At 37.3% G+C, this 27,238-nt stretch overlaps 1 protein-coding gene across 5 annotated transcripts in view; it reads left to right on the top strand.

The window, feature by feature from the left end:
• LOC114884218 (contactin-associated protein-like 3) overlaps positions 1 to 27,238 on the top strand; it is a 186,548-nt gene that overhangs the window by 95,499 nt on the left and 63,811 nt on the right. For 4 of the 5 annotated variants that reach the window (XM_029203035.1, XM_029203033.1, XM_029203032.1 and 1 more), the window contains 6 exons: positions 5,489 to 5,692; positions 6,445 to 6,620; positions 7,686 to 7,829; positions 11,154 to 11,415; positions 16,658 to 16,804; positions 26,792 to 26,963. In XM_029203035.1, the coding sequence (XP_029058868.1) occupies positions 5,489 to 5,692; positions 6,445 to 6,620; positions 7,686 to 7,829; positions 11,154 to 11,415; positions 16,658 to 16,804; positions 26,792 to 26,963 (1,105 nt within the window). The remainder of the gene's footprint in view (positions 1 to 5,488; positions 5,693 to 6,444; positions 6,621 to 7,685; positions 7,830 to 11,153; positions 11,416 to 16,657; positions 16,805 to 26,791; positions 26,964 to 27,238) is intronic. The other variant, XM_029203034.1, reaches the window with a different exon arrangement.

Genomic DNA, 27,238 nt, shown 5'->3' with positions numbered 1-27,238 from the left:
AGTAATCCCACACAGTGTATTTTTTCATCTCAGACATTGAAATTTTCAAATTTTAGTATCTTTTGTGTATCTATTTGACTTTTTGAACATATGGATGGCTGTTATAATAACTACCTTATTGTCTTTCTTTGCTAATAATAATCTGTGTCAATTCTGTATAAGTTTCAATTGATTTTTTTTCCTCAATATGAGTCATACTTTCCAACTTTTTTGTATGCCTGGAAATTTTCGATTAAATGCCAGACATTTTGATTTTTAGTTTATTGGATATTTTTGTATTCTTATATGCTTGAACTTTGTTCAGGAAACATTGAATTGAAGGGGATTTGATCCTTTTAGTTCTTGCTTTTAAAATTCGTTCGCTCACACCAGAGCAGTGTTTAGTCTAGGGCTCACTACTGAGGTAAGAACCTTCTGAGTACTCTAACCAAGGACAGTGAACTATGAGGTTTCCAGTCTGGATGATATGAATGGGCACTATTCCCAACCCCATGTGCATGTTAGCACTATTTCCCAAGTAATCCTTTCAGATGGTTCTTTTCCCAGCATTGATGAGTTTCCTTACTTGCATGCACTGATCAGTGCTTTGCTGAAAGCTCAAGAGGGGTGTGTTGCAGATCACCAGTGTTCCCTCTGTTCATCTCTTTCCTCTCCAACCTCTGCCTATGGACTTCAGGTGCTTTGTTCTTACCAGGCTCTTGACTCTGTCTCCTCTACTCAGGGAATCTGCTGGGCTTTGCCCCAGTTTCTCCTTCCTGCTCTGTGAGATGGAAACTCTCTAATGCAGTGCCCCAAGGAGTTGTAGGGCTTATCTTGTCTGTCTCTATTCTCTGCAACATCACTCTCCTTTATTGCTTGAAGTCAAATATCTTGAAAACTATTGTTTTATGTTATTTCCTTTTTTTTGGGGGGGTTGCTTCAAGTGAGAGAGTAAATCTGGCCCCTGTTACTCCATCTTGGTCAGAAGCAGAAGTCATCAATGCAGTTTTAACTGTTGTTGCACCTCCTTTTCTTTGCCCACTGCTCTAACAATAATCATGTAGCTAATGCCCATTGTGGACTTGCCATGTTTCAGGCACTGCTCTACACACTGTATAGATATTAAGTTGTTTAGTAATCATATTAGTGCTGTGTGGGAGAGACTTCTTTATCCTCTTACAGTTGAGGAAATTGAGGCACAGAGAGGTTAAGTAAGTTTTCCACTATAGAACCAGTATTCAAACCCTTATAGGACAATTCCACAGTCCTTTCTCTGAGCTACTACTCTGTGTTATGAAGGGCTGTTTGTGGGAACAGATCCAGAGGCTGTAAATATATCAGCACAAATTTAGTCTCACTACTGGTAAAATAGATTTCCTTCCCTAACTGGCAAGTATATGTGGGGTTTACTTTAATAATATTGTTAGTGATGTGGTTATCAAAATATAGCCTCAGTTAATAAAACTAATGATTATAAATTAAGATCATGTAAAATTGGAAAAACACTTTCTACTTTCAACTATCATATTTCCTCCTACTCTTTTTTAGAATGTAGCTTCTGTACTCTTACAATAGGGGAAACTATCGCTTCCTATTTCAGTGCATAATAAGTGACTTCTGTGTCAAGTACCCCAATTATTTAAATAGTTGAATTACATACAAGAACATTTTTCATGAGGGTTTCTTATAAAAGTTAAGTATGATGCTAAGTGGTAGTTTAATGCATTATTTTGGTGGTTTCATTCAAATAAATATGATGGATTATTTGTATTATTTATGGACATATAAAATTTTATTTGTTCTTACAACAGTCCAATAGCAAAAATCTCATGCTAGTGGACCGATAGAAACAAAGTCACCTTAGCATTCATTACCAGTGACCTCTGAGATTTGAAAGTTGGCTTCTCTAGGTCACTCCGTGGTCAATGATATGAGGCTCAAGGAAGCCTCTACTCAGTGGAGATTAAAAACTCAAGGGGGGCCACCTGGGGCTCTCCCTCATCCACACTTGGAGAGCTCAATGCTGATGACCTACTGAGCAAAATACTCTCTATCCCAAAATATGAGTATATTTTTTTAATTTACACTTTTTAATCTATTGCTTTTACAAATCATGTTTGAGTAAATAGTGCTAATTTTTTAAAAATTGTATTTACTGACTTGCCAATTTGTTTTCAGATATTCGGGTTACTTTATGAACACTTGTTAGTAAATGACATTTTATAAAATGGATTCTCTATGATGAGGCCTATAATTGACTTTCCAATCTAAACATTCCTGTTAGAAATCATCTTGTGATAATGCATATTCTTATTTATTGTGTGGGCTTAACTGGAGGGCTTCTTGATTAACAGTGTAGCCCATTTTTTGAAGCATTGTTGGCTACTTTCCGATGACTATGTGTAAATTTTATGTGAAGGGTATTGTATGATGATACGATACCTAGATTACCTTGATATTTTGCATTCTTTTCAAACATTTTCACTAGAGAAGAGCCTTTCTTTCTCCTACTTCCATCCTAGGCTGTAAGCTATTTCCTTGTCACTGTAGTTTCCTAGCAACCCACAATAAGACACTAGGATATCACAGGTGCAATATGTTTTTTCACGACAGTAGAAGTGAGAAAGTGAGGGAAGAACCATCAGCTCCAGGAAGGCTGGGCCATGTCTGGCCATGTTTTATCCCAGCATCCAGCAGAGTTTGTGATACTTAGAAGGTGCTACATCAATATCAACTGAAAATAAAACTGTACTTGTGGAATGGATGCAAATTGGGTTGGGGTTGGGGGAGAGGGAGGATGGAAAGAAAATGGTCTTTTAATAACAAAACTATATTACGCCAAAGCAAAATGCTTGCCAAAGTAGAATTTGAAGCTATGGAAGACTGTCTATATAGAAACCAATCTTTAATATTATACAAAAAATATATAACCAGGATCTGAAGTATTGACCTATTCTTTACCTTATAAAATATATATTCCAGAATAGCCACAAAGTGTATTGAATTATGCAACACAAAAGTCAAAAAAAATAATGAAATTTGTGATTTCCTATATAAAATAGGGTTTTCGATTTTTCAATCATAGAAAGATTGCAAAATGTCTGGTTGTGAGCCCATTCTTACTGCTTAACAATCAGAAACCAAGCACAGCAACCATCACTGGATGGTTCTGCAGATTGGGGGATGGCAAACTTCTTCTGTAAAGGACTGGCCAGCAAATATTTTAGGCTTTGCAGGCACATGTGCTCTCTGCCACCTACTCTTGGTTTTTAAGCTCGTTTTTCAACAAGTCTTTAAAAATTAGCTCATGGGACTGTACAATAACAGGCTGCAGAGGGATATGGGAAGCTTAACATTCCGGACTTCCAAAAGCAATTCCTGAATTTTATCTATCTCTATTAAACCTCTTGAATTGAGCTTAAGTTTATTATCATTTAAGATTTTAGTTAAAATCTCAGAACTGTTACAAAGTACATTATTTTTAAGTGGTTTGGCTTTACTCAGTTGGCTACCTATCTATATTATAATTTAGTCACTTGAGGCTTATAAAAAAATCTGTCAAAATACATGTTGAATCTGCCTCATAAGATATAATTGGATGACTCACATGTGGTTAATTGTTCTAGGTACAAGTGTTAGTGATCACATTAGAAGGAAAGTCAAAACATTAGGACAAAAGAGTTTTTTTAAGACCATTCTTTTGCGTTTCTATCACCTAATAAATTTTTCACTACTCCATTTTGCTTGAGGGGAATATTCCAGGAAATATAATTTAGGTGCCTTAGAGCAGTGGTTCTCAAAATATAGTCACAGACAGGCAGTATCAACATCACTAGGGGACTTGTTAGAAATGCAAATTCTCAGGCCCCACCCCAAACCTGGTTAGACAGATTCTGAGATGGTGCCCAGCAATCTGTGTTTAACAAACACTCCAGGAGATTCTGATCCCAAGAAGATCAATATTACTATTAAAAAGCAAAACAGCAACAGGGAAGATGAGGACAAAAATTATTCGATCAAAATAACCCTGGCAAAATCATTTACGGAAAAAAATTTATTAGCTAACTGCAATAATAAGCCTTAATTATTATCATTGCCTTTCAGTGACACATAAACTGTACTGCAAAAATGTGAAAGCATTTAAATTCTTTATTATCAAGTTTTCATTAGTTTGTCATCTAATACTCTAAGGGACATCATTTGAATTTGACAGTTATGTTTTTATCAGGCATGTTTATTTAATTATGCAATGAAGAATAATTATTTGCTTACACAACTTATAGACAGAGTGCAGTGTTTATATATTTTACACTATGTATGTGAATCAAACTTCTGAATTTTCAAAAGGTAGCTGCATAAAATGGATGATTCTTCTAAGTTGTGAACATAAAGTGTTTTCTGGAAATATTTTAGTTAATCTCAATAAAATGCAGGTCGAAGTATACATTAGTCACAACTTTTTGTGAAATTAAATAAACAACATCCTATCATTGGCTTGAAAGACGTCAGCTTCATATTTTATTGGCTTTCTCTTAGACCTTTATTTATGACACAAATGTATTATTAATTAAAGGACAATTATGTCTTTTCTTTTTACTTGTGAAATAGGAAAAATATGACATTTTTCTGGGTAATAGAAATGACTTTGTGTGTATCTTGTTCTGTCTTCAGTTGGTTTCACTGTCTTTTTTATACTAATGATAAAATATAACTACTTAATATAAACTGAGTGCAAGTGACCTTGATAGTTGGAAAGATAGGACACTGTCAGAAAGTCGAGAGAACATGGCAGCAGTGTAGCAATGGCCTGCTACAGTGGAACAATTTTCATAGTATGCTTAGGGTACAACACAAAATAGGTGTGCCCTTTTGTGCTGTCACTGGGCCGAAATGTTGGGAGAAAAATACATCCTGTTAACTGAAGACGTTTTAATATGAGTGTAGGGTAGTATTTAGTATGTCTGGTGTCTTTATGTGTGTCTTTTATGGACAGACAAAGGTATATCAAAGTGACTGCTTATGTGGAAATTGTTAAAAGTCAAAGCTGCTTGTTCAGAAACAATTAAGCCATTTACATTGAGTGACACTGGTATTTTACCTCTTACCAGTGTGTGAGAACTATTATAACTTTTCAGAAAAACAGAAATGTTGAATGATTGTTAAACATGCAAGGAGACTTTATTCAAGGGACATGGACTTCAGCTTTTTTCCTGATCTTTATTATTTACAGGATGAAAATAGGCCTATAAAAGACAGGAGCAATTAGAATTATTCAATGAGAGTATTTCTAGATGATACATTTTGGGACAATGTCAGAAAAGGTTAAGAGTGGAGTTTAGATATATCAACTACCAGTATCAAGAGAAAATTAGCAGTAGAGATTTTTCCCCCTGCATTAAACAAACCAGAGATATGCTATGTATGTGTATGTGTATGTTGACTTACACATTTCAATGCACTAATAAGAACATATTATACTTAGACCACTTTTTAATGTCTTCCACTGTAGGATCTGAGATGGTTCATTTTGATGGGAAAAGTTCCTTGCTGTACACATTTAATCAGAAATCCATGAATCCAACAAAAGAAGTTATTTCTTTGAAATTTAAAACCAGAGAGAACAATGGGATTCTACTCCACAGAGAAGGACCAAATGGTAAACATATCACCCTGGAGTTAGTTAAAGGAAAACTCATCTTATTCCTTAATTCAGGTAAAAAACTACAACGTGGTGTTTTTGGGAATACTATTTAGACAAAAGTATCTTTTTATAATGAATTTTTTCACAGTTAAGTAATTAATTTAAAACCAGAATACTTTTGGATGTGAGGACGATCTGGCTGTGACACCTGTCACCCCATTGATTGCCAGGGTTGATTCGGCTGATCTGGCTGTCTAGGCAGGTGTCCCCTTCCACCCTCACTGCTCCATGTGCATCCCTCCCAAAGCTGTGGGCTCGGTCGAAGAGGACGACCTTCCCCGATAGAGAAGGACCGTTCTTCAGTCAAGGCTATACGAGTAGCTGTGCTCCCCTGCTAGAACCTCCAAACAAGCTCTCAAGATCCATTTGTAAGAGAACATAGGGTAGTCAAGCTTCCAAGACTCCAGACACATCCAAATGAGGCACTGCATGTGGCAGTCTGCTTTTCTTTAAATTAAAAAAAAAAAAAAAATCTTTTAAGAAAGAAAGCAGACCCTATAAATAATTACTCTGAAGACCAGAACAGTCCAGGCAAATGGAAAATTCAGTGCCTAATAATAATAAAACAAGTAAGATAGAATATGTTACTCAAGATCAAAAGAAGATTGTATTTAGGACTAAGATAAAAGCAGATGACCAGTTCATGGGATAAAATGATGTCAGGAAAGTGTAACTGTTGTGAGAAGTGCTGAACTTCAAAATATTGTAGAAATCTTGGTACTGAACTGGATGGAACAGTGCCTTTACCCTTCCTCTCTTTTCAGGCGATGCTAACCTGCCCTCCCCTGATGCCCTCATGCTGGGCAGCCTGCTGGACGACCAGCACTGGCATTCTGTCCTGATTGAGCTCCTCGATACTGATGTCAACTTCACCGTGGACACGCACACTCATCATTTTCGGGCAAAGGGAGAGTCCAGCTATGTGGATCTTGATTATAAGGTGTGAAAATGACTTTTTAAGTATTACAGATTTTATCACTTAAATGCAAACTAAACTTCTAGAGAAAATACTGCTACATAGAGAAATTCCCTTTCCTAGTAATTCAGAATTCTGGTAAAATATTCCCTATGGGTGATAATTGCACAGTGGGAGACGCATGCTTGAGCTATTGAGACATTTTATCCCTTACAGATGTTAGTCTTCACATGAGAGTAAATAGTCATTAAGTTTAGGAAATCTATACCTGAAGAGCTACCAATAAAACAAGGAACATTTTTAAATGCAATTGTTTACACTGTTCTTCTGTATTCCATCTGGTGTTTGGCTGGGAATATTACCTTGGAGATTTCTGTGTTTTAGGGCAATCCTAAACAGGAATAGCTACCTAGGATAACTTGGAGAAGTAATCACCGTATATTCCAACCTGATTTTTTAAGTGACAAGAAAGCCAAATGCACACAACTCAGAATACTGTTTCTTGGGATTTTTAAAGGCCTAACAATATTTGCAGCATGTTGCCTATGTGTGTCTAACCTACACTGAAATGCAGCATTTGTTCTGCCAGTTCTGCTCAGTGCCTCTCTCAGCAAGCCAGATTTCAACATTCATTTGGTATGAGTGCCCTCAGCAGCAAAGACCAGCTGGAGATTCTGGTTTTGAAAGATGTTATCAATGGCTTTATTATTCTAACCTATCAGAGTCATGGCGAAGACCAGGATCCTACAGGCTGGTTTATAAAGTAGAATATCATCACAGTAGGCTGCATTGTCACACAAATCAAGATTTACCATGGACATAAAGATGCAGCATTCTTCACCAACAAAAATGACAGAGCCATATGAGCAGCAAATTGTAAGAAGGATATTTAACGTATTTACCTAAATGTAATAAATAAAACTTTGGTAAATCTGCATATGAAGCTTCATTTGAAATTAACATGATAAGGTAAAATAATGCCAAATAGATTTGAGACAATTGTCACTGTACCTGCTAATCATACATGTTTAGGCAGATACTCAGAAAATCATTAAACAATATTATTTATGTCATTTTTTTCTTTCTAAGATCAGCTTCGGAGGGATTCCTCGACATAGAAAATCAGTGGCTTTCCCACATAAAAACTTTCATGGCTGCTTTGAAAATCTCTGTTATAATGGGGTGGATATTATTGATTTGTCCAAGAAACACAAACCACAGGTCCTCATCATGGTAAGAAAGTCTATATGCAAGTTCAAGAGAAAAGGGAGCTGTAATTTTTTTGATTGATTCAGCTTTAAAATATACCTCTTCTGAAGGCAGGGAAGGTACAAATCATATGTACAGGTATCCTTGGGGGATTGGTTCCAGGACCCCCCGATTGGAGCAATCCAAGAATGCTCAAGTCCCTTGTATAAAATAGCACAGCATTTGCATATAACCTAGGCACATCCTCCCATATACTTTAAATTGACTCTAGATTACTTATAGTACCTAATACAATGTAAATGGCATATAAATAGTTGTAAATACAATGCAAATGATATGTGAATAGTTGCTGGTGCAGGGCAAACTCAAGTTTTGCCTTTTGGACCTTTCTGGAATATTTTTTCTAAATATTTTCCTGGTTGGTTGAATACGAGGATGCAGAACCTGGCATAAAGAGAGCCTACTGTACTTTTTCGTTCATGTTTGGTTTAATTTTTATATAGGTATGGAAACAGATGAATACTTTCACAAAGATGTTAAAGTACAATCATATAAAGCTTTTTAATGCAGTGTCTTTTTTTTTTAATTAATTAATTTATGTATTTACTTTTGGCTGCATTGGATCTTTGTTCCTACATGCAGACTTTCTCTAGTTGCCGAGAGTGGGGGCTACTCTTCGTTGCGGTGCACGGGCTTCTCATTGCAGTGGCTTCTCTTGTTGCGGAGCATGTGGGCTTCAGTAGTTGTGGCACGTGAGCTCAGTAGTCATGGCTTTCGGGCTCTAGAGTGCAGGCTTAGTAGTTGTGGCACATGAGCTTAGTTGCTCCACAGCATGTGGGATCTTCCCGGACCAGGGATCAAACCCATGTCCCCTGCATTGGCAAGCGGATTCTTAACCACTGCGCCACCAGGGAAGCCCATGTCTTTCTCTTTGATTGGTTTCCTCTTCCTTCTTTCTCCCTTCTTTCCACATGGCTAGTCCCTCCATCAAGCTGAGATGTCAATAAGCTAGCATTTGTCCTTCCTTCTTTGGTCCATAATATTATACTGATCTATAAAGGAATCCTGTATAGATAAGTACACTCATACTCACACATGTATTTATGAATTTATATGCCTTCATATTTGGCATTGTTAAAAAAAAATCATTTTATGTAAGCTTTTCTCCATCTTGATTTTCTAATTCAACTATACCTTGTAGGAATTCTTTTCAGTTATCAGGAATAGTTCCACGTTAGAATTTCTATGTCACTTTCCATTATGAAAGTGTACCATTATTTATTTAGTCATTTCCTACCCAAGGCATCTGCTTTATCTCTACTTTTTTACAACTATAAGCTCACAATTACACATGTGTTTTCAGATACTGGGGGCTTTCATTTTGATGGGACAAAGTTTCGAAAGTAGAATTTCTTGGTTGAAAGTTTGAAACAGTTTTAAATTTTAATAAATGTTTTTGGATTGCCTTTCAAACATGACACTTCCCACCAGCAAAATATGATAGAGCCCTTCCATTACATCTCAGGCAGCCACATGTTCCACATCTGTTAGACTCTTGCCAGCTCAAGGAACATGAACTAATATCTCATTGTTACTTCATGTTTATGTGACTACTGGTGAATTAAATAATCTTTTCACCTGTTTCTTGCCCATTTGGATTTGCTTTTCTGATCATTGTTCAGTCTTACTGTTTTCCCTATTTTTTATTTTATTTTTTTAACTTTCTGTTAATTTACAAGAGAGTTTTATATTTGATAGATAATCCTTTGTCATTCATAGTCCATATATTTTTTCAGATTTATCAATTTTATATTAAATATGTTAAGTATATAAATATTTTTATTTGTATGTGGTCAGTAGGTCTGTGTATTTCTTTATAGCTTTGGAATGTCTCTAAAATTCTATAACCTGTACATGGTCTCATGGATTTTCTTGTAAGAATTTTTAATTGGTTTTATTTATCTATTTATTTTTAATTTTTTAAAAATTAAGTCTGATTGAAATTTATTCTTTATGTGATATATGATAAAATTTAATTTTTATATGCTGCCTTATTGATATCCATTTGTTCCTACACTACTTAGTAACTAACCCAAACTTTATCCCACATAGTTGAATTTCATTACATACTAACTTTACATATATTCTCAGATCTTTCTGTGGGTCCCTTATTCTGTCCCACTGCTATGTCCATTCCTATAGTAATAACACAGTGACTTGATTACAGTGACTTCATAGTATGCTTTGCTATCTGGTAAGTTAAGTTCTGCCTCACTCTTTTTCTTTGCATTGTATTTTTTGGAGAGAAAGGGCAATGTTTGGGGATTTATTCTTCTATCTGAAATTTATGAAAATGTTTTTAATCCCAGGGAAAATTTTTGTAGAGAGCTTAGTTGGAGTTACATTAAGTCCTTCCCATCCAGACACTATAATTAAAAATAGTTTGGAGGGCTTCCCTGGTGGCGCAGTGGTTAAGAATCCGCCTGCCAGTGCAGGGGACACGGGTTTGAGCCCTGGTCCGGGAAGATCCCACATGCCGCGGAGCGGCTAGGCCCGTGAGCCATGGCCGCTGAGCCTGAGAGTCCGGAAACTGTGCTCCGCGACAGGAGAGGCCACGACAGTGAGAGGCCCGCGTACCACAAAAAAAAAAAAAATAGTTTGTTCCTGGAGCAATGGAAGTATCCTAGGGATTAAAAGTGTCTTTAAAAACAGAATTATATAAAAAATAAAAACAACCTGCTAGGCAGGTCAGATCTTAGGCTGACTGATCGCCCTCGGTGACTTGGTTTGTGAGAGCTTTGGAGACAAAACTAGCCTGCCTATGGCAGGACCAGCCTGGCCATATCCTTTTCTTCAGACGCACGAAAGCGCGTCTCCTACCTAGAGTAAGATGTATCTGTTACCTGAGTGACACACTTATAATCTCATTTACATAACCAAGGCAAGTACAAGAAAGTTCTTGGTGTATGTTATGCTTGGTGCTAGCCTTCACATTGGATAAAAACATCTAGTACCTCAAGGGAAGAAAACTGTCTCTCCTACTCTTGTATCCCACACCCAGCATTAGGCCTGGGAGAGATGTGGCTTGGGATTCCTTTGCAAATGCTGAGAAATGGAGAAGATGGACAATTTCTAAGAGACTCAGAAATAGGTTTGCCCAGCTGAACAGTGCTTAAAGGGACCTATAAGGTAAATCTGGATTTAAGTTTCATGGGGAAGCCTAATTTTTAAAGGCCTAGATTGCTGGATCATTGATAAGAAATTCTGTAAATTTTGGAAAATCTGTTGTCAATGAAATGGAAACATCCGTCCTGTGTCTTCCTAAAGCCTCTTTCACTGTATTCACAGGGAAATGTGTCCTTCTCCTGCTCGCACCCGCAAACTGTCCCCATGACTTTCCTGAGCTCCAGGAGTTATTTGGCTTTGCCAGGCACCTCCGGAGAGGACAGAGTGTCTGCCATCTTCCAATTTCGAACGTGGAACAGAGCAGGGCTGTTGCTGACCAGTCAGTTTCAACACAGGTCAGGAGCTTTCATCCTTGTTCTTAATGATGGAAAACTCAAGCTGAGTCTCTCCCAGCCTGGACATCCAGTAAGGGACGTCACAGCAGGTAATAAACATCTTCTCTGTGATTATGTATAGGTATTTGACATGACTATACCTTCTTACATGTAAACCTAAGATTGGTGATCTCTAAAGTAAATGAATGACTGAATCCATGAGATATTCATAATCCTACTAGAGGGAACTAGATTCTTTTTTCCTTTGAAATAGGTAACTCCAGGCTGTTGGTGTGTCAGTCAGTGTGACAGAAGTTTACCTACATCAAAGCATAATTATCAAAAAGTTTAAAAATAAATGATTATCAAGTTATGGTTAACAAAGGGGGAGGAGAGGGAGGGATAAATTAGGAGTTTGGGATTAACAGATATGCACTGCTATATATAAAATGGATAACCAACAAGGACCTACAGTATAGCACAGGGAACTATACTCAATATTTTGTAATAACCTGTAAGGGACAAGAAACTGAAAATGAATATATGTATTTATATATGGCTGAATCACTTTACACCTGAAACTAACACAACATTGTAAATCAACTATACTTCAATAAAAAAAGAAAATTAAAAAAAGAAAAAAAATTATAAGTTTGTAGCCAGTAACTAGCAGTAAACTTGAAATACTAGAAGACATTAGCCTAATCCCAAGTAGTCTTGAGAAAATAGATTTCTTTGAACTGCCTTTTAAACCTATATACACATTGATTTTCAAAATAATGTAAGTTATTTTTCCCTCTTACATCAGAGCCGCTGCTTCCTTTGTACCTACTTGTTTTTGATAAGGCTTCTTCTTACTGGGTGAATGTTCTGTAGTTTTCTGAGAAGAACCTGTTTATTTCTAGACTCACTTCTAAGTCATGTTATTTTTGAACTTTGGGGACTGCTTTGCATTTAAAAGTGATAAAATTTAAACCCAAGCAGGACCATGACATGTCATTCCCTGAATGTTGAATGTGAAAGGAGTATCTTGCCTGACCTATGGTAATCAGTTTTGGACTAAAAAGCTGGGAATGAAAATTAAATTTTCCCTTCTTTTTATAAATAAAAAATATGTGATGGTCAGCATGCAAATGAACTGAGTTGATAGTGTCAACTCAGGTTCAGTAAATTGCCTAATCTTGGTTTGTGTAGATTTATAATTTACATGTAATATGAGCTAAAAGAGATAGCTATTTAGTGTTGTTTCACATGGGTACACACCACCCTTTCTCCCAACACACATATATATTAGTTATTGAATTTTTTGTAAGCTGGCACTGACACATAAATATTTTATTGCACCAATTTTTAAGGTTTTACAGTGTAATGTGCTATTTTTCAGAAGCAAACCAAAGAGAAATTTCTCATGATGCTTGCTGCTTGCTTACGTAGCACATAAAGGGGAATCTTTTATACATTTGAAATAGTTGAAAAATAAAACAGGCTGCAGTGTTTTTCCACTTTAAATCTTGTATCAAGTACCCAACCCATGTATCAGATTGAAACTTAAATTTCATTAAATGACATTGAAAAGACATCTTTGAACGTATTTCCAGGTTTTAGATAATTTTTCCCAATAGTTACCTCAAGATAGTTCTGAAGAGATTGAGAAATGTACCAAGAGTGGATAATCTGGTGCATGTGTGTTCATATGGCTGAGCCCAGGTGGGGAAGGGTCGTGGAAATAGAGGAAAAGTGGGAGCAACAGAGGAAGAGGGAGAAAATGAGTGTGCGTGTTCACCGATGGAGTTCCCTTTATGTAAGAAAAGACACAATTCCACCCTTTGCCAAATTGTCTCTACTGCCGTGGTCATTATCTCCTATTATTAGAATAAATTATGTGGCTTAAGCAAGTGAGCAGGGTTGTATGAGAGGATTCCCATCCCATGCATGTTTCTAAGTCTGCCTCTGCCCCTTTGATATATAGCCCACTTCTTCTCCTGAAGCCTCAGTGTCCTCATCTTTAAAATGACACTAATATGAGTTATGGTGAGAATCCAGGGATATAACATATATAAACTCTTAGCACAGCACTGTTTATTAACAACTTCTGGTTATTAATATTTCAACACTAGTCCCACAGCCACGGCATCCCCCCAGATTGAAGCCTTTCGAGGGGCTGGAGGAGTGTAATAGAATTAGCATCATCTTCATAGTAGCACAAATCAAAAATACAAAATCTACTCTCTGGTCTCCATCCAACCTTTGACAATAGTGTTGCCTGGGAAATAGGCTGTCCTTTCATCAGAAGTGAGCCGAGTTGAAACCACACTAAAGAAAAACAAAGGATGAGAATTATAATGGATAGATGGAGAAAATGAATATAAATGCCTGCATTTTATTTTTAAATTAGAATGACCACTTTTTCTAAGAACAGTCTTGTATTATATAGGCGAATGGCATCTATTACAAATTGAAGGAGATATTCTGAGGGCTTTCTGCAAGTTCTCCCATGAAATAACTCCGTATGCTAGATAGGTAGAGAGGGAGAGAGGGAGACAAAGGAGGGGCGAGAAGGTGAGAAAGGGGGAGAGAAAGAGAGGAAATAGTTCTCAAAATCAAACTAAATACTGGGTTTTAATGACAGATTTTAAGTGGACATAGTTATCATACTGACAGGTATACTATGTAACCTTTAAGAGAAACACCAAATGATAAGACTGGAAGGAACATTTAGAGATTTTTATTGTTGTTCATTCTCTTTAGCTCTAGGATTACAGAACTTCTTTCAAAACTTTATTTCAATTTCATAATATATGTTTTAAGTGTCTAACCTAAATCCTCCATATTCTAGTTCTCGGCTTTTCTCATGATCTTTCATGAACCAATGTTGAGTTTTTGAAAATGTTTCTGGCTTCACAAATATAAAACAAAAAGCAAGAGTCTAACATTTTTATTGTGTGTACATGTGCATGTGGTAGAAGTAACTAGTGACTTTAAAACTGTCCCCTCCCTGAAAGTGAGAAAGTGTTGGGAAGTATCATAACTAATGTTTCTGAGAAAAACTAAGTTATAGCTGTTTTCACAACAGGATCTTTGACCTTCTGTGTCATGTTAGAAACATTTCCCATTCAGGTGGATCTTGAGTCCACGTCAAAGTCATTAGTGAGAGATCAAGCAGGAAAAAAAAAGCTGGTTTGAAGAGCATTTGAGAGACATGGATTCGCATGGTCAATTGGGCTATATATACCAAAATATGATATTAAATTAGATAGGACTGGTTAACTTTCTCCCAGGAATACCACCATATTTGGCGGGGGGCGGGGGGGTGGCTAACATCTCCATTGGACTCTAACATAACTTCTAATTCTCACAGGTTGACTTCTAAACTTACAGAGTTGTAAACAGTCTGTACCTTTATCATTCGTAAAATATATTAGTTAAATATATTGGGACATTCCTGAAGATGCTCAGATTAGAGTCATGCCAGCTGACTAGCATGCTCACACATGGCATCAAAAATTCAAGCAGTCATCCCACTGTTGTTTTTCAGTGAGCGAAAGTATTTCTTTATGACCCCCTTCCCTGTTGACCAACATAATTTCTAAAGATTCCAATTATTCCCCTCCCCCCTTCCCCCTTAATTGAAACATGCATCTCTTGGGACTGCTGTGGGAGTTGCAGTGACTTCCTGTGAAGGGGAAGAATCCCTTGCCCTTGGCCAAGTGACTTGTTTTAGCCAATGACATGTGAGCAGAGGGGGCCTGGGCCACATCTGAGTAGAAGCTGCCAATGCCATAGCAAGATTCTCCCAAGTGCCGTTTTCTCTAAGTCGTGAGACAGGGATGGGGGCTGTGCATTAGCCTTGGTCCTGCATGAATAAACGCCTGGAACACAGAGGCCAGAGACCCAGCTGGCCTAGGGCCAGAGCAAGAAACAAACCCTAGTTGTTACTCATTGAAACTTGGTGGTTGTTGGTGTCCACAAAATAACCTAGTAGAAACTAACACAAATTGTCTGGGTGAGTGTACTGGGACAAGTACTGCTTATGGATTTATCTGCATGACACAGCATAGGTTTTTCATTCAATAGAAGACGCAGCAGGTAAGTCTGTAGGAGAGTCATGCACAGTTGGTAGCTCGTCAACAATTCAACTAATTGGCCATTCTCAACTCCACCACTTGAAGAAAATATAGATATTTTTCTCACGGATTCAAGAGACAGTGCTGCTTTTAAAGGACTGATAATCTTTTTTTTAAAAAATAATAATGTAATAATAGCTTGATATACTGTATCAAATTTGGAAAAAGAATAGAAAATGTAAAAATGACATAAAATGAAAAACACAATTCCCTCATCTAAAAATGAAGGTTAATATTTAAGAATATTTCTTGCCACTCTTTTCCATGTTTATATAATGCTTGAATTTGTACCCACACACACATACTTTAATGTAATGCTTTTATAACTTTATATTCTATGAATTTTCATGTTTTATTAATACTTAAATTATTATTTTTAAAGACTGCCAGTATATTTTTTTCTAAATAGTCTACCCAGATTATTATAGATAATGACAATATACGAAAGTAAGAAAAAGTTTTTATTTTTATAACTTATATTTTTGAAAATACCTGTACTTCTCAACATCTCAAACTAGATGGACTAGATGAGACTGAAATACGCCCGATGCCATGTAATTGGAAATATTTTATCATTTCATGATTGTTCAGGGTCACTCATGGAAATTTTATTCAATTAAGGCCCTAAGACTTGAAGAAACCAATGCTGCACTTTCCAAGGCAGAATGTTTGGGCGATCCACTCTTGTTTCCTCTTTACCCCTTTCCTTCTGATTTCTTTCTTTTCTTTTCTATTTGCACATTTCTGACTAAATTGAGTGATGAGAAAGTGAAAAACACCCCTGGCAGTGTGCATATAGGCTGTAATATTCCTAACTGAACATAATAATTTTTGTTATTACATAAACAAGTACCAGACAGGCCAGTCCATGACTGTGGTGGATAAGATGCAAGGACCCTCTGCAATTAGAAAATTTATTCAACAACCCCCTCTTCCTATTGACATGGGTAGCACTTTCCTCTAGATTAGAGTGACCAGCATACCACATCACCCAATTGCCTACTTAGAGCCCCCTAGCCAAGCCCACATCTACCCTACACCTCTCTCTGTCTCTTTGTGTCTTCCGTGGTGCATTCTCCATTGCCCAGCCAGCTAAATGACCTGGGTGAGGTTCAGGTGAGTTCTTGGTGGTCTGTGGCAGGTGGTCCAAGGTAGGTATATTGTTTTCAAGTACAGGCATCTGTAGGGTTTATAGGAATCTCTTTTAACCCATTTTGTTGACTTCCAGGTGCTGGATTGAATGATGGGCAGTGGCATTCTGTGTCCTTATCTGCAAAAGGGAGTCACCTGAGTGTGATGGTGGACGGTGAGGCAGCCTCCATGGCTCATTCCCTGCGTGGGCAGATTGATTCAGGCGACACCTATTATTTGGGGGGTAAGTGAAAGCAACTGAGCTACACTGGCAATCAAACCATCATTATCTTTCTAGCTCCTGCCTTCTAACCCACGTTGTTAAATGAAAATTATTACCGAAGAATGATTTTTCTCTTTCAGTTGTAGTCATTGGGAATGCTGAGTGGACAAAGATGATAAATTATGGTCTAAAATGCAAGTCTACTAGTTGGCTTTGTTTAAAAGTGCACGTAATAAGATTGGTTTTAAATTCAGCACTTGTTTTCAACTATGGCTGCACATTGCAATCACCCAGAAAGCTTCAAAATTCTGATGCTTGGCTGCATCCCCAGAAATCCTGATTTAATTGGTCCCTGGACAACAGGTTTCTTGATGCTCTCTGGGTGATTCTATGTGCAGACAATATTGCAGGTCATTGCTCTCTCTCTCACCCTTAATACCTTGCCATAGGGAATTTTCTTAATACCAAGTGACCCTTGTAACCTTTCCTTCAGATTTTATGTGCCAAGTTTATTGCTTCATGTGAGTGTTCTTCTTCTGTCTGTTGGCTTCTCTTCTGCCTGGAGCCTGGCTACTCAATGTGTGGTCCATGAACCAGCAGCATCTGCATTACCTGGAAGCCTCTTAGAAATGCAGGTGCACTGTCCCTGACTTCCTGACCAGAATGTGCATTTCACCAAGATCCCCAGGTGGTTGCACTTTAAATTTGAGAAACATTCTATTCCCCACTGCCTGTACAAAGGGCATCATTATATACAACAGAGGAAGAAATTAACTTAATGGCTATTAATATGTCACTCATTGCTTAGTGATGGATTTTACCAAGACAGCACCAGGCCGTCTCCCCGGGACTGTAGTGTATGGGTGTTTGCTTGCTTAGTGGACTTTGCCTGAGTCCATCCAGGATCTTTTCCACCAGGGAGGGGGAACTTCTGAAGGTAATAAATCTCCATCCCTGGGGCATTCGAGTGAAAAATCCTGAGCCGCTGGAAGCTTAGAACTGTCACCTGTAAGATTTATTTTTTAATCTTGGCTTGAAGTCCTCTCTGACGTTATTGCTGTTTTGCACTTTATACTTGTCTTTTTCTAAAATAAGTTTGGAATCATGGTGGAGATAGCTTGATAACCCAACAAGAAAGTATAAAATTCTCCCTTGAGAACTGACAACAAGCACATCAACCATGGATCAGGTTGTTTAATCTTTCAAGTCCCCTAAAGCAACCTTTACTGTGAAAGGTGAAAACATGCCAGCAGCTTTAAAAGATCAGAAATGTGGCGCATTTCCTTGCTTGTTAAATGTGGTGCATTTCTGACCCAGATACTCTTTTCAAACTTTACATTTCTGATGGATTTTATAGCTCTGGAGAGAAACAGATTCCTTCAAAACTAAATAAAGAATTTATCCAAGAGCTATAATTTAAAAGTTAAAAGATTTTGAAGCACTAAAAGATACAGAAAGAACAATCTGTGCTCTAGTGTTTAATGACACAAAATAAAATACCTTTAACATTTGTATTAAAAAGTAAAAAAAAAAGTACTTTTCGAATCATCTTTCATGTTGAACATTCTACATACTCAGAATGTGGAATGCACAGCTACATGAGAGTAGGTACGTCCCATAAATATTTACATACTGATGTGACATGAGTCAGTTATTACTATGAAATAGATCATATGCACACATTTTAAGAAGACTACTATTGTTTCCTAAAAGAGTATATGTGGGTGCATCCCCACATCTACAAAACTAACCACTACAACACATTTGAATCTTCCCTTGCTCCTCCAGACTTTCATTCCCCTAGTTAAGTATTACCCTGCTTTTATTAAACCAATCTTTGTATTGTTTTTCTTTGTAATCTATCATGTATGTAGGTAACTTTAAACAATAAATTGTCTTGTGTTGCCTTGCTTTTAACTTTATAAATAGGATATTCCTGCATATATTCTTGTGTGACTTGCATTTTTTTTGTTCTACATTAGTTTTTGAGGTCCAGCCATGTAGATATGAATAGCTAATCAATTTTCATGGCTGTATGCTTTTTGATGCATATTATACCATGTTTTACACACTTATTTCACCATTTTATGTTAATAGACATTTTGATTGTGCCCATTTTTTATTATAAAAATGCTATAAATATTGGTACAGCTGCTAAGAACCATCTTGCCCGTGATTTTTAAATTTTCCTCATGCACAAGCTATCTGACATTCCTAACAAGTACAGTCAATTTAGTGAAACAACAGTCAGTATCATGGTTTTAGTGGCACGCTCCAATGGTTAAGATGAATGAATGCTCAAGAACCCAGTTGTCACATTGGTTGTGCACATAGACCCAGCCGTTGGCTCCACTAATATCTATGAAAGGACCCTAGAGCTCTAGAGGAAATGTGTTGAAAAATGTATAATGAGCCTTTCTTGTGTATTTTCATAAAATTGTGCTGATGTGCAGGCTGTCTTGTTAATATAGCTTCCAAGAAGAAAGTGTCCCTAAGATGAGTGGAATTACAAAGTTTAAACATTCCATGAGACAGTATAATGACTTTTCTTTATTACAACTTTCCTATTTTTCTGATGTAATTCTGTGTTGGCACTGAGTGGCAAAAACAGAACTTGCAGTCACAGCACTTTCTTCCTAACCAATGTATAAATTTAGAGTGACCTCTATACGCGTGGCTATAAATATCCAGTTGATTCCTACAGAACAGTTTCAGCCACTGAGTCAAACGAACTTAGTCAACTATACGTTTTATATCGACACAGCAGCATCTTTTTTTCCTAGACAAAGAATATATACTATTTTAAAAATTCAAGTAATGCCTTTGCCAAACTAAAACAAACAAACAAAACCAAAACACACTAATTTACTAATGTTAAATAAAAAGGTGGATACTATTTTTACTCAAGGAAAACCAGAAGAGGCAGGTCTAGGACCAACAGGCATGGAGTTCTGATTCTCAATAGATTTATTATATTCACAAGTTTTATGCACATGTAGAACCCTTGCTCAGGGCCCCTTTGTCTCCATAATTCATTGGACGTTCCAGCCCTGTTCTGGGTAAAGTAGGACAGGTCAGCTACAGCTTGAGTGGAAGCTCTACCCTGAAAACTCCCATGTCTGGGTAATTATTCAATCCAAAGAGTAGCTTATGTCAGTATCTGTTTACTTATCTTTTTGATTAGTGTCTGACAGTACCGGAATATGTGTGATGTTGACATGGAAGTGAACTTCATCCAATCCATGCTTTCTAGCAATATTTGGACTAATAAAGCCAGTGTTCCCGGGTCAACTAGGTGAAAGCCAGTTAATGATATCTGATTTTTCACAGAAAACAATACCCCGTGTTCTGAAATACTCCTTGACCAGGTTTCCTTCCCATTACTGGTTTTCCTGATGGAGAGTCAACTGCAAGTTTCCAATTATCATTATATGATCAGTCAGATTTCATTGCAATGCTTCACTGTAAAAGCAGACTAGTACAGCTTGCTATTAGTTAGGGTGACCGTATAATTTCAGGACACTTTAGCAAATGGAGGAGATGATCTCAGTGATTATTTCAGGGCAGAAGCATAAACCAGGGCTCTGTGGCTACCTGGAAGTCTCTATTTTGGCCTGGCAGTCTCAGAGCACAGCTTTCTTACCGTGAGAAGGGTCATCTATATACTAATAGCAGCATTTCTTAAACGTCCCATGAGAGATCTGTGATCTAGATATCTCATTTTCCTTTTCTGCCTTTTCTTAGTCCGTGCTTTTTTTTGTAATTTGTCTTTCGACAGCAGTTTCACTATAGTATACTGTACACAGATTTTTGGTGCCTTCTATTAAGGGTGGCGGAAAGTTAAGCTCCTAATAAATACCCTTTTATGGAATCTTTGTACTACTCAATAGCATACTTGAACTGCACAGTCAGGGACTATTAAGCTATGTTCAAAATCCCCCGAGTGTCCTTCTGTGGAACATCAGCAGGCCAACAAGCCTATGACAAGTCTAATGAAGTCTCATCTGAGGACCCATTCTGGTGCAGTGACATAGTGACATTTATCTGTCATCCTCAGAGGTACTTACAGTTCTGAGTCCCTCAGTCATGATGGATATCTTTCATTAATTTAGCAATAACTATTCAATGTCCATTTCACTCTCCATCCCAAATCAGGTCATTGATGAATGGTCCTCTGCCATTTTACCACCAGGGCTTCAGGGCAGCCATCTGTATGGACAAATGAGTGTCTCCTGCTCTGAGCTTCTCTTGGGCTGTGATACCCTACTTCCTGACCTTTATGTCATAACTGAGAATTGAGCACTCAGTGCTCAAACTTTCCTTCTTTAAAGTTTTGCTTTCAGAAAGCTTTCCCCGTGACAACTGGATATGGTTTTGTTTTCTTCTAACAGGTGTAGTTAGATACTACATTGTATTTTGGATGAGTTTGAGCTGGTGATATGGAGAAAAGGAAGAAAACAGAAAAGGAATAACAGTGATTCCACAAAACTATATATTGACTTAATGTTTCCTATGTTTTATCCTAACATTCTTAGTGACTAAGTGCGGTAAGTAGAAGTCACCTATAAGATATAAAGATATACCAAGTTTCTCCATTTCCACTAAGATCAGGAACAAGACAAGGTTGCCCACTGTCACCACTATTATTCAACATAGTTTTGGAAGTTTTAGCCACAGCAATGAGAGAAGAAAAAGCAATAAAAGGAATCCAAATTGGAAAAGAAGAAATAAATCTGTCACAGTTTGCAGATGACATGATACTATACATAAAGAATCCTAAAGATGCTACCAGAAAACAACAATCAATAAATTTGGTAAAATAGCAGGATACAAAATTAAGGTGCAGAAATCTCTTGCATTCCTACACACTAATGATGAAAAATCTGAAAGAGAAATTAAGGAAACACGCCCATTTACCACTGCAGCAGAAAGAATAAAATAACTAGGAATAAACCTACCTAAGGAGGTGAAAGACCTGTATGCAGAAAACTATAAAACACCGGTGACAGAAATTAAAGATGATACAAACAGATGGAGCGGTATACCATGTTCTTGGATTGGAAGAATCAATATTGTGAAAATGACTATACTACCCAAAGCAATCTACAGATTCAGTGCAATCCATATCAAACTACCAATGGCATTTTTCACAGAACTAGAACAAAAATTTCACAGTTTGTATGGAAACACAAAAGACCCCGAATAGCCTAAGCAATCTTGAGAAAGAAAAATGGAGCAGGAGGAATCAGGCTCCTTGACTTCAGACTATACTACAAAGCTACAGTAATCAAGAGACTATGGTACTGACACAGAAACAGAAATATAGATCAATGGAACAGGATAGAAAGCCCAGAGATAAACCCATGTACATATGATCACCTTATCTTTGATAAAAGAGGCAAGAATTTTCTTAATTAAGAAAAGACAGCTCCTTCAATAAGTGGTGCTGGGAAAACTGGACAGCTACATGTAAAAGAATGAAATTGGAACACTCCCTAACACCATACACAAAGATAAACTCAAAATGGATTAAAGACCTAAATGTAAGACCAGACACTATTGAACTCTTAGAGGAAAACATAGGCAGAACACTCTATGACATAAATCACAGCAAGATCTTTTTTGACCCACCTCCTAGAGAAATGGAAATAAAAACAAAAATAAACAAATGGGACCTAATGAAACTTAACAGCTTTTGCACAGCAAAGGAAAACATAAACAAGACGAAAACACAACCCTCAGAATGGGAGAAAATACTTGCAAATGAATCAACGGACAAAGGATTAATCTCCAAAATATATAAACAGCTCATGCAGCTCAATAGTAAAAAAACAACCCAATCCAAAAATGGGCAGAAGACCTAAATAGACATTTCTCCAAAGAAGACATACAGATGGCCAGGAAGCACATGAAAGGATGCTCAACATCACTAATCATTAGAGAAATGCAAGTCAAAACTACAATGAGGGGCTTCCCTGATGGCTCAGTGGTTGAGAGTCCGCTTGCTGATGCAAGGGACACAGGTTTGTGCCCCGGTCTGGGAAGATCCCACATGCCGCAGAGCGGCTGGGCCCGTGAGCCATGGCCACTGAGCCTGTGTGTCCGGAGCCTGTGCTCTGCAATGGGAGAGACCACAACAGTGAGAGACCCGCGTATCACAAAAAAAAAAAGAAAAAAAAAACTACAATGAGGTATCACCTCACACCAGTCAGAATGGCCATCATCAAAAAATCTACAAACAATAAATGCTGGAGACAGTGTGGAGAGAAGGGAACCCTCTTGCACTGTTGGTGGAAATGTAAGTTGATACAGCCACTATGGAGAACAGTATGGAGGTTCCTTAAAAAACTAAAAATAGAGCTACCATATGACCCAGCAATCCCACTACTGGACGTATACCCTGAGAAAACCATAATTCAAAAAGAGTCATGTACCACAATGTTCATTGCAGCTCTATTTACAATAGCCCGGAGATGGAAACAACCTAAGTGCCCATCATCAGATGAATGGATAAAGAAGATGTGGCACATATATACAGTGGAATATTAGCCATAAAAAGAAACGAAATTGAGTTATTTGTAGTGAGGTGGATGGACCTAGAGTCTGTCATACAGAGTGAAGTAAGTCAGAAAGAGAAAAACAAACGCCATATGCTAACACATAGTTATGGAATCTAAAAAAAAAAAAAAAGGTTCTGATGAACCTAGGGGCTGTACCGGAATAAAGACACAGACATAGAGAATGGACTTGAGGACACAGGGAGTGGGAAGGGGAAGCTGGGATGAAGTGAGAGAGTGACATGAACATATATACACTACCAAATGTAAAACAGCTAGTGGGAAGCAGCCCCATAGCACAGGGAGATCAGCTCGGTGCTTTGTGTCCACCTAGGGGGGTGGGATAGGGAGGGTGGGAGCGAGACGCAAGAGGGAAGAGATATGGGGATATATGTAAATGTATAGCTGATTCACTTTGTTATACAGCAGAAACTAACACACCATTGTAAAGCAATCATACTCCAATAAAAATGTTAAAAAAAAAAGATATATCAAGTTTTTCCAGATACATCCAACCCTTCAGTAATTTTCTTACAAATTAGGTGTGTGTATTTTCACATAAGACAAGAAAATGGTAAAGGAAGGCTGTAGAGTTAAACAGTTCTTTATGACATAACATTAAATTTGAAATGTCAAAATCCCATTGAGGTTAATTTATGAGGTTTCATTGTGCCTCTAATGGTTTCAACCTGATGCAGGCCTTGGCTTGTTTTGAATTCTATTTGTCAGAAATACAAAACATTAAAGCCTCAGTCACTGAAGGAAACGTAAAGGTAAACTGTGTGTATTTTATGAAAATTCTTAGGTAGAAAGCTAGCATCTATTATGGAGGAACAAGAAGAGGCTCTATCTTCAGTTTTTGCTCTTTGAAAGTACACGAGTGATTTCAAGACAGAAGTACAAAGAGAGATGAATGAAAAACACATAAGTACAATGAGCAAAATCTTTACTTTATAAAATTACTTATTCCATTCGATTTTAAAAATAAGAATCTGATAAAATAACCTCAAACCCCAGGCTGTAAATATTAACATAAGTATTCCTGAATATTTAAATTATTGGAAAATACAAAGCAAAAAGATGAATAATTATGACATTGTATCTAAAAGTTAAAACAGTTGTGGAAATGATGTAAATGAAACACAATTTTATAAAGCAAAGCATAAATAAAATAGGTAAATTTCGTGTGAAACAAAATTTACTTGACAATTTTTGGAAATTAAAACAACGTTAATTATTAAAAAGGTTGTGCTTCTTTCATATTTGCACATGAAAATGAAGTACTCAGTTCAGTAAATGCTTTTACCTTTTGTCCTATGTAGGGCTGTTGGTTGTGTTTCCTAGGAAGCTGCCTCTGCATGGGAGATTTGCATGTGGGTGTTTGAGTGGGGTAATTCTTGGGAACAACACCTGGAAGTTTGAAAAAGCAGCTGGGATGGGCAGAGGGACAAGTTGAACTGCAGTGCAGTTGCAACAGAAGTCTCTGAATATGCCAAGGGGGAGCCTGAAGCAGGGATGCCCTTCCGGGAGGTCCCAGTTGAGAAAATGGGTCTCTGCCACTACACTGCATCACTCCATTGTATTCTTGGGCACTGTTGTCCCTGCGGAGGGGCACAGCCTTATGAGAGTCAGCTCCCTTCAGCCTGGCAGATCCTGGGGAGAACCTCAGTCTTGAATAGGGGGGAATAATGGAGTCTGGGCTCTGTACAGCAGATTTCCCTAAATTGTTGCCTTTTACAGAAACGTTTCGCAATGACATCATCCTCCTACCCTAACTTCCTTTTTTTTTTTTTTATAAATTGTTTTCTTTAATCCAAAATGGAGTGGGAAATGGTGGTGGTGGGGGAGTCATTTAATTATTTAATTTTTTGAGGATCACCTAAGTCCCTCCACCACTTTTTATTATGAAAAGTTTCAAGCACACAGAAGAGTGGAAAGCAAAGTACAATGAACACCCATACACATACCACTGAGGTTCAATAATTAACATTTTTCTATATTTGCATTTTCCCCTGAACCATTGAATATAAGCTACATACATCATGACACTACACCTTGAGATATTTCAACATACATCTCCTGAAATATGGATATTCTCCTACATAGTATCATTTTTGCTCTTAACAAACTTGACAATAGTTTCCTAAAATAATCTAATACCAAATCTATAATCATCGCAATTGTCCCCACGATGTTTTTATGGTTGTTTTAAACATTTGAATCAAGATCCAATCAAGCTTCATGCAATGCAAACAGTTACGTCTTTTTAGTTTATTTTAATCTAGAAAAGTCTCCCATTCCACCTCTTCCCTCTGATACTGACTTTGAAAAGCGTGAGCCAGGTGTGTTGTAAAGTGTCCCATATTATGCTCTTACCCTAACTTTCCCCTTCCTCTCCTACATTGCCAATCTTGCCGTAGGCAAATTTAAGAACCTGTGATTCCTTTAGGGGACAACTAAGTGGAGGGTAGGAGGGCACTCAAAACCCTGCTGGCCCCCATGTGGAGAAGGTGGTTCTGGACCCCATCTTGTTTTGATTTTGATTTCAAAGCCATGTGCTTGCTCATAATCATAAGAGCATTGTCTCTTGGGAAACCTAGGAGGATAAAACAAAACCACTCTATAAGAATTGTGGTTGGTGAGTTACAGCAAACCAATTAATGGCTGTAGCAGAACTTGTAAAATTTAACTCTTAATTTTGAAATTAATCAAAACTCATTTTTTTATAGAATATTCTGTGTTGCTTATTTTTCTCTGTTATTTGCAATGCCATATCATTGTGAGATATTAATTTGTCTGTGTGTTAATGTTGAAAGATATTTGACTAAAGTGTCTAATTAAAAAAAGGTAAATATAAATTGCTATTAGATTTCTTAGACCAGTTATTATCAAAAGTGTTTTAAAATATGCCTGTGCCTGCACACACATGCACATACAGATGATATTTAAGTTTTTAGATGAATGGAGGGTGTCCAGGTCAATTCTCAATTTAAAATTATTTTTCAGGCATTTTAAATTTAGCAAGTCCTATTGTGCCTGTAACTTTTTTTCTGATTCTACTATCACAGGCCCTTAGTTCATCTAGTTTAACATCATGCTAAAAGGAGTGATTTCTTGAGTATGCTTTCAAAAAAGAAATCAAACTGCTTAAATTAAATGTACAGTAATTCTATTTGTCAGATTTCACATCTTCCCTTCCTCTCATCTCTCCATAAGCCTGGCTTTAGTTATTATTTTTACACGTTACCAATACCAACAAATTTTGTTCTTGTCAGCTCTCCACCATCCTATCCATGGGTAATGTGACCTTCCCAAATGGTGTAGGAAGTCTAATCTTCAGGTGTCTGCAAACGGGGGGGGGGGGGTAGCAATTTTTGCATATGAGAAATACCATACGATATTTTTTCATAACTGTTTATTTTCTCCTGTGTGTGTCTCCATGTTCATTCAGGCTGTCCCGACAACAGCTCTGACCCTGGATGTGCAAGTCCCCTGAATGGATTTCAGGGCTGCCTGAGGCTCATCTCCATTGGTGACAAAGCGGTGGATCCCATCTCCATACAGCAGGGGGCGCTGGGGAGTTACCGTGACCTCCAGATAGACACCTGTGGCCTCACAGACAGGTAGGCAATCTCATGTCAGCATGCCTGTTTTCAACTTTTTGATAGTAGATTAAAAACAAATGAACCGCAGGAAAAGAACATACTCTTGCCCCTTCTCCATTACTGATATCCATTCCATAGGGAAAAATTATATTTACTCAATGTAAATACAATTTACAAAAATGACAAACTAAATAATTGCTTCTTTCCAATGATATTTTCTTAGAAGACAAACTCTCATGAATTTTCCTTGTGTATGCCTCCAAGCTACTTAATTCACACAGAATACTATTGAT

Source organism: Monodon monoceros, unplaced genomic scaffold (assembly GCF_005190385.1).
Source record: "Monodon monoceros isolate NGI ecotype Baffin Bay Population unplaced genomic scaffold, NGI_Narwhal_1 Super_Scaffold_5, whole genome shotgun sequence".
NCBI lineage: Eukaryota > Metazoa > Chordata > Mammalia > Artiodactyla > Monodontidae > Monodon > Monodon monoceros.
Note: the sequence above shows the minus strand (reverse complement) of the source record. Positions and strands in the feature narration are given on the sequence as shown.